The sequence below is a fragment of the Lampetra planeri genome, chromosome 56, assembly GCF_965212315.1.
Source record: "Lampetra planeri chromosome 56, kcLamPlan1.2.h2, whole genome shotgun sequence".
NCBI classification, from domain to species: domain Eukaryota; kingdom Metazoa; phylum Chordata; class Hyperoartia; order Petromyzontiformes; family Petromyzontidae; genus Lampetra; species Lampetra planeri.
Genome location: NC_136162.1, coordinates 4,593,691 through 4,600,723, shown reverse-complemented (window position 1 = coordinate 4,600,723; position 7,033 = coordinate 4,593,691). Strand labels below are relative to the sequence as shown.

The 7,033-nt window shown below is 47.9% G+C and overlaps 1 protein-coding gene across 1 annotated transcript in view; it reads left to right on the top strand.

The window, feature by feature from the left end:
* The first annotated feature begins 4,592 nt into the window (after positions 1-4,592).
* Positions 4,593-7,033, top strand: part of LOC144735693 (protein O-mannosyl-transferase TMTC4-like) — a 63,510-nt gene continuing 61,069 nt past the window's right edge. Inside the window, exons 1-3 of the mRNA XM_078618171.1 lie at positions 4,593-4,709; positions 5,903-6,106; positions 6,664-6,779. Coding sequence (XP_078474297.1) covers positions 5,915-6,106; positions 6,664-6,779 — 308 coding nt within the window. The 5' untranslated portion in view covers positions 4,593-4,709; positions 5,903-5,914. The remainder of the gene's footprint in view (positions 4,710-5,902; positions 6,107-6,663; positions 6,780-7,033) is intronic.

The window sequence follows — 7,033 nt, the reverse complement described above, 5'->3', positions numbered from 1 at the left end:
TGCCCGGCTGCTCCTCTCTGCTGCTCGTCTGAGCAATGACCGCTGCCGCTCCTGTTGCTGCTGCCCCCTGCTGCTGCCTCCTCGGCTGCCCGCTGCTGCTGCTGCCCTCCTCGGCTGCTCGTCTGAGCAATGACCGCTCCTGCTGCGGTTGCTGCTGCTGCTGCGTCTCAGCAATGACCGCTCCTGTTGCTTCTTCTGCTATCACTGCTGCAGCTGCTGCCCGGCGCTGCTACTGCTGCGGCTACTCCCACAGCAGCACAAAGGCCTCGCCCCGCCGCCGCCGAAGCGATGCATGCCGGGATACCCACGTGGACTCGTCCATCGCCTCCGTCGCGCAGGGGGGGGTGGTGACAGGGACCCCCCCGGACTGTACCACTGATGGGACCTGCCAGGGGGGGGGGGGGGGTAGTGACAGGGACCCCGCCGGTCTGTACCACTGAGGAGCCCTGCCAAGGGGAGGGGGGGGGGTGACAGGGACCCCGCCGGACTGTACCACTGATGAGACCTGCCAGGGGGGGGGGGGGGGGTAGTGACAGGGACCCCGCCGGTCTGTACCACTGATGAGACCTGCCAAGGGGGGGGGTGACAGGGACCCCACCGGTCTGTACCACTGATGAGACCTGCCAAGGGGGGGGTGGGAGTTTATTTGGAATTGGTAGTGGAGGAGGGGGTTATTTTGCATCCTAAATGATCATTATCGTGGGATATACAGCGTGTTTGAAAAAGATGAATCCGATTTGAAATCGCTATATCTCGGCAACCACGAACCGCCCATGAATGAAACTCTTACCACGCACCTAGGGGGGGGTGAGTCAGACAGTTGTGACGATGTGTGATGATGGGGGGGGGTTGAGAAATGTGACGTCACATCAAAATGCGCAACTTTAAATAAATATAGACAACACGTTCTACTTAATTAAATATACTTTTAATACATATTTTACCCCACAACATCAGAGTGCAGCGCCACATTACATACGCACTACAATGACAATAGTTTGGAGCGATTTGAAGCATGTTTTATTTTCAAAATGGAAATATATTTTTTGGGGGGGGGCAGAGCTTTGTGACGTCATATTTGAGGGTGGGGAGGGTTTGACTTTTTGTGACGCCATGTGCTCATCACTCGTCGTGTGTCCCCCCCCACTTCAATTATCCTTGATCTCGACCGCCGGCCCCACCATCCCTGCAAGCTGCGACTTGCCCCGGTCATGCCCAGGCCACCACCACCACCCCCACCACCACCCCCACCACCCCCACTTGCTTCGTGTTTAATTCGACTTAACAGCGTTGCGTTAACACCATTGGAACCTCATATGCCAGTAAAAAAATTAACCCGTAAAAACAAAGTTTTTCACTATAAATCCTTTATATGCGTGGCGGCTAGAGTCCTCTCGTCCTCTGGCTTGAGATGGCTGCCACCTATGGGTCAGATGATTGTCTGCCACTATTAAGCATTTGGTAATTAAATATTTTAAAAATTTTCCCTAAACAGTGTAACATTTTGGAAAAAAAATTTCACGAAAATTAATTGTCACGCACAACGAGTCTGTGTGCAAAATATCAGCTCGATTGGATCACGGGAAGTGGGTTAAAAACGACCGAAAGATTTGCACGGTCGTAAGCAAGCAAGCACGCAAACACGCAAGCAAGCAAGTGAACTTAATATAAAGGATTAAAAAATATGATAATTGGTTTTTTACCCTTCTATCTGGCAACAAAACTGACACCTTTTGTTGCCAGATAGAAGGGTAAAAAATTTATTATCATATTTTTTACTGGCAAAATGAGGTTCCAATGGTGTAAATGCTTACCCCGAGCTCGCATACTCTGATGGTGCATTGTCTTTGAGTTGTGCGCTTTTTGGCGTCATCTGGTCCAACCCATGTGAGACTAGGCTCTAAGGAAAGCTGTCTAGGGTGTGGACCAATCAACTTCAAGGACAGTGCACACATTATCAGAGTTGTGTTTTTTGTTTGCATTATGGCTTCAGGTATTGTGGTCTATGCAAAGGTGTCACTTTTCTTGCCAGGTGGAAGGGTTAAAAAACAATTATCAGCGTTGCGTTAATTCACCCTTTCGTTCACCGATTCTCGTCTCTTGCAGTGTGATTTCACCTTTCAGGTGTCGTGGCATTTTCTTCGGTCAGAGGCGACGTTTCGTTATCGATTAATGGGCGTTAAAGATGCTGCGTTGGCAGCGGTGCAAAGGCACGATTAACAACACGAACAATAAAACGTCGAGTCATCGAGGCGTGCGTCTGTGTGGCGTTAAAAGAAAAAAAAGAAAAAAATAGACGTATTGGGTAATGGCCCTTCTGTGACATCCAACACCCCACACACTCCAGAGGCGATTCAATTAACTGTTGCAAAATCTCGGTCACGATTGCAATATCACAACACTTACATGGTAAATAATTGTGTCCATATTCCATCGAATAGAAGGGGTTTCTTCGGTCCCTTTCCAAGATAAAATGGCATAAATTGTACTTAATTCTAGATTTGAAGCTTTCGTGACTGCAATGATGCATACTCTTAGGTTTTTTCGGTAAAGTCACGTAGGGGAAAAATAAGTAAATAATAAGATAATATAGGTAATAAAATAAATAAAATAAGCGCTCAGAAATTCTGCTATTTTTAGTATTATTTCTATTGTTTTATTATTTACTTGTGTTTTGCCCTACGTGACTTTACCGAAAAAACCTAAGAGTACAAAATTGTACTTTTTAATTGTACAGCACTCTGCTGCCACGTGTCCAAACGTCCCCCACGTCCTGAAATCAGTCCTGAGACTCAACGGAGGCTTTTCTGGATTAAATTAGATTTAATTTTTACAGAAGATTTAATTCGAGGAACGAGTAAACACGTTTCAGCAAGTGCGCAGGGATTGAGATGGGTGGGAGATAGCTCTTAAGAGCCATTGAAGCCTTGTGAAATATTAAATTACCCATACAATTCCTCCACTATTGTTATTTTTAATCTTGGTTCTTTCGGTAAAGTCACATAAAAGGGAAATAATAAATAATTTAACATGCTTTATTTTATTATTTCCCTTCTACGTGACTTTACCGAAAGAACCAAGAAGATGAATCCCTGCAGTCACGAAAGCTTTAAATCGAAATGTTATTTTTATTATGTTTTTATTTTTTTTATTTTATTATTTCACCTTCTACGTGACTTTACCGAAAGAACCAAGAAGATGAATCCCTGCAGTCACGAAAGCTTTAACTCGAAATTTATTGTAATTTAATTGGGACTTCTATAAATTGGATCATCAACCCTATAACACACACCAATGTGTCGTGCATAAAGCCTATAGCTGTCAACCCATACGGTTTACCCCGAATTCTTGTACAGAGAAATTTAGTTTTTAGGTCCATACTGTGTACAGCCGTTTCAATACGGGCACAAATTCATGTTTTTTTGTCTATTTGTTTGTGTTTCTCCCTCGTGATGGGACTTTGTAGGAGATGAACGTTGAGATTTATAAGGGCACGGGGTGACCAATAAGGTCTGAGTTGGTCTGTTATAAAGTCAGGCACTGATAAGGGTTCGACAGGTATGGGATCATCACCCTTTAACAGACACCACCAATATTATGTGCATAAAGCGTGAGCTTAAACATTGCAACAACAATATTTATCCATAACCCCCCACCCACCGCACCCCACCCCACAAATCGATATTTAAAATATTTCTTACGTAAGTCAATTTGGAGGCCTCCTTCAGGAAGGGTTTGTAGTGGTGGGTAGGTAGTGGTGGGTGGTGGTGGGTCATGTGTTGTGGTGGTGGTGTGTGATGGTTGTTGTGATGGGTGGTGGAGGTGGGTGTTGGGGATGGGTGGTGGTGGTGTGTGGTGGTTGTTGTGGTCGGTGGTTGTTAGTGGTTATGGTGGTGAGTGGGTGGGTGGTGTGTGGTGGTTGTTGTGGTCGATGGGTGGTGGTGGGTGGTGGTGAGTGGGTGGGTGGTGATGTGTGGTGGTTGTTGTGGTGGGTGGTGGAGGTGGTGGATGGTGGTTGTTGGTGAGTGGTGGTTATGGTGGTGAGTGGGTGGTGGTTGTTGTGGTGGGTGGTTGTTGTGGTGGGTGGTGGAGGTGGTGGATGGTGGTTGTTGGTGAGTGGTGGTTATGGTGGTGAGTGGGTGGTTGTTGTGGTGGGTGGGGGTGAGTGGGTGGGTGGTGGTGTGTGGTGGTTGTTGTTGTGGGTGGTGGTGGTGGATGGTGGTTGTTGTGGTGTGGTGGTTATGGTGGTGAGTGGGTGGTGGTGGGTGGTGGTTGTTGTGGTGGGTGGGTGGTGGTTGTTGGTTATGGTGTTGAGTGGGTGGGTGGTGGTTGTTGTGGTGGGTGGGGGTGAGTGGGTGGGTGGTGGTTATGGTGGTTGTTGTAGTGGGTGGTGGTTATGGTTGTTGGTGGGTGGTGGTTATGTTGTTGAGTGGGTGGGTGGTTGCCGTGGTTGTGGCTAGGTAACTAGCTTTAGAACATTCCCGGCATGCCCCGCGCGCCTGCTCCCACGCCTGCTGGGTAAATCCCACCAAGAATCAGCAGCGGTAGCGGCAGCGGCTGCCCGCTCTCCCATCTCTCCCTGCGCCCTCGTCACACACATCTCGCCGTGTCGCCCTGCGCCGCTTTTACTTTGCGAGGGGTTCGAAGGCGGTAAATGCCACGGTGATGCACAGGCGGCTTTGACGTGCGAAGGAGCTCGAACCGCGAAGGTAAAAAAAAAACATCTTTCCGCCTTCCTCCTCCCTCCCTCGTTCTTAGGGTGTCGGTCCCCTAAGCCTCGAGAGACCCCTTTGCCTGGCGATGTGGAGAGAGGCCTTGCGGATAAGTTGTGAGAGAGAAGTGAGTGGTGGTTGTGTGGTGTGTTGGTGGTGGTGGTGGCGCCACGGCCTCGGATTACACAACGCGTCTTCGCCGTTCGACGGCAACGAAAGCGAATCGACGCTTTGTGGTGGTGTCAGGAGAAAGGTTTCATTCGGTTGCATGGAGGGAAAGCGGCCTGCGTGTTGTTGTTGTTGTTGTGTTGTTGTTGTTGTGAGCGGTGGATGGCTAGACTGTACACGAACCACGGCGTCCGTGCGCCGATGTCGCGCGCGGGGCTGCAAGCGGTGTCAGGGCGCCCTCTGCGGGCGATGTCGGCGGCTTTGAGAAGTGAGAAGGCAAAAGCCGAGGCCGCCAAAGTTGCAACCCAAGCTATGGGCCATGCAGTAAACCCACAGAGACACATATAGACACGTAGAGACCCATAGAGATATACGTTAAAGATAAGAGTAAACCCACAGAGACACATAGAGACCCACAGAGACCCATCAAGAGATACATTAAAGACACGCCACGGTAGAGTGATTGTGGCCATGCAACTCGAGCTATGGACCATGCAGTTAAACCCACAGAGACACATAGAGACCCATAGAGACCCATAGAGACACATAGAGACACCTAGAGACACCTAGAGACACATAGAGGCCCATAGAGAGATGCGTTAAAGACAAGCCACGGTAGAGTGATTGTGGCCATACAACTCGAGCGATGGACCATGCAGTAAGCCCATAGAGACACATAGAGACCCATAGAGACACATAGAGATCTGTGAAGGACAAGATTCCTGACATGCAATATCCCAGCGTCTACAAACTAAGCTGTGTCTGCGGCAGCAGTTGCATTGGGGAAACTAAGCGACATGTCTCGGACCGTGTTCGTGAACACAAGGCAGATCTGAAAAACTAGTAACGAATTGTCATGTTTTATTTCCGTGACAAACCTTACTAATCGGCTGTGTCGGGTGGTTTAACGACACATTTACGCAATCTAACCCAAACCCCCCCCCCCCCCTCTATTATGAATGAGAATCAACTTTGGTTAACGAACCAATGCACCGTATACACGCCTGCTATGTTGACCGCAGGCCTCGCAAGCGATGGCACAGGACGGAGGAGAGAGGGCGCAGGGAGCCTCCTCGTTGGATCTGGATGATGCTGCCCTACCAGTACCCTCCATGCCTCCCTCGCTCGCTCGGGCCCTGGCAGCCCTCACAGCCGCCCTCTCCTTCATCGTCAGCTACGACGGCGCGTTCGTCTTCGACGATTCGGAGGCTGTTGTGGGCAACAAGGTGAGAAGCACTATTGGTACCTCATTTGCCAGTGAAAAATATGATAATTGTTTTTTTACCCTTTTATCTGGCAACAAAACTGACACCTTTTTTACGAGGAGTCATGTTTGCCCGTGTGTTGTGTAGCCTTAGGTTTTTTCGGTAAAGTCACGTAGGTAAAAAAATTAAATAAAAAATTACTAAAAGTCATAATAGACATAAAATAATAAAATAAAATACTTTTATTTCTATTATGACTTTTAGTAATTTTTATTTATATTTTTTTACCTACGTGACTTTTTCCGAAAAAAACCTAACAGTATGAATCCTTGCAGTCACGAAAGCTTCAAATCTAGAATTGTTGTGTAGCCCTTAATAAACGGCTAAAGCCCTTAACCTCACCTCCGTCTCTGAGTGAGTCCGTCGCGAACCCTTCTACACTGCTTTCGTTGTTCGTGTTGTAGTTGTTGTTGTAACACTGCCGACCCGCCCCACCGACTGCACATCTGTGAAAAAGAGCTTCATGGCTCATCGGTTTCCACGAGGATAAATCAAGATTCGGATTCTGCTCTTGACAGGACCTCAAGCCCGAGACCCCTCTGTCGGCGCTTTGGACAGACGACTTCTGGGGCGGGCGCCTAAGCAGCAACAGCAGCCACAAGTCGTACCGGCCCCTCACCGTGCTCACGTTCAGGTCGGTGTCACGCTCTAAGACGAGCGGTGTTCACCAGAGGTCGCAAACGGGTTTTGATTCCTTACCCATACCCGTACCCGGCCGCACCAGGGTCGCAATAATAACATCCTCATCTTCTTGGTTCTTTTGGTAAAGTCACGTAGAAGGGAAATAATAAAATAAAAAAAGTTAACATAGTATTTTATAATGTAAAAAGCTTATTATTTAAATATTTATATTGTATTATGTTGTTACGTTTTATTTTTATTATTTTA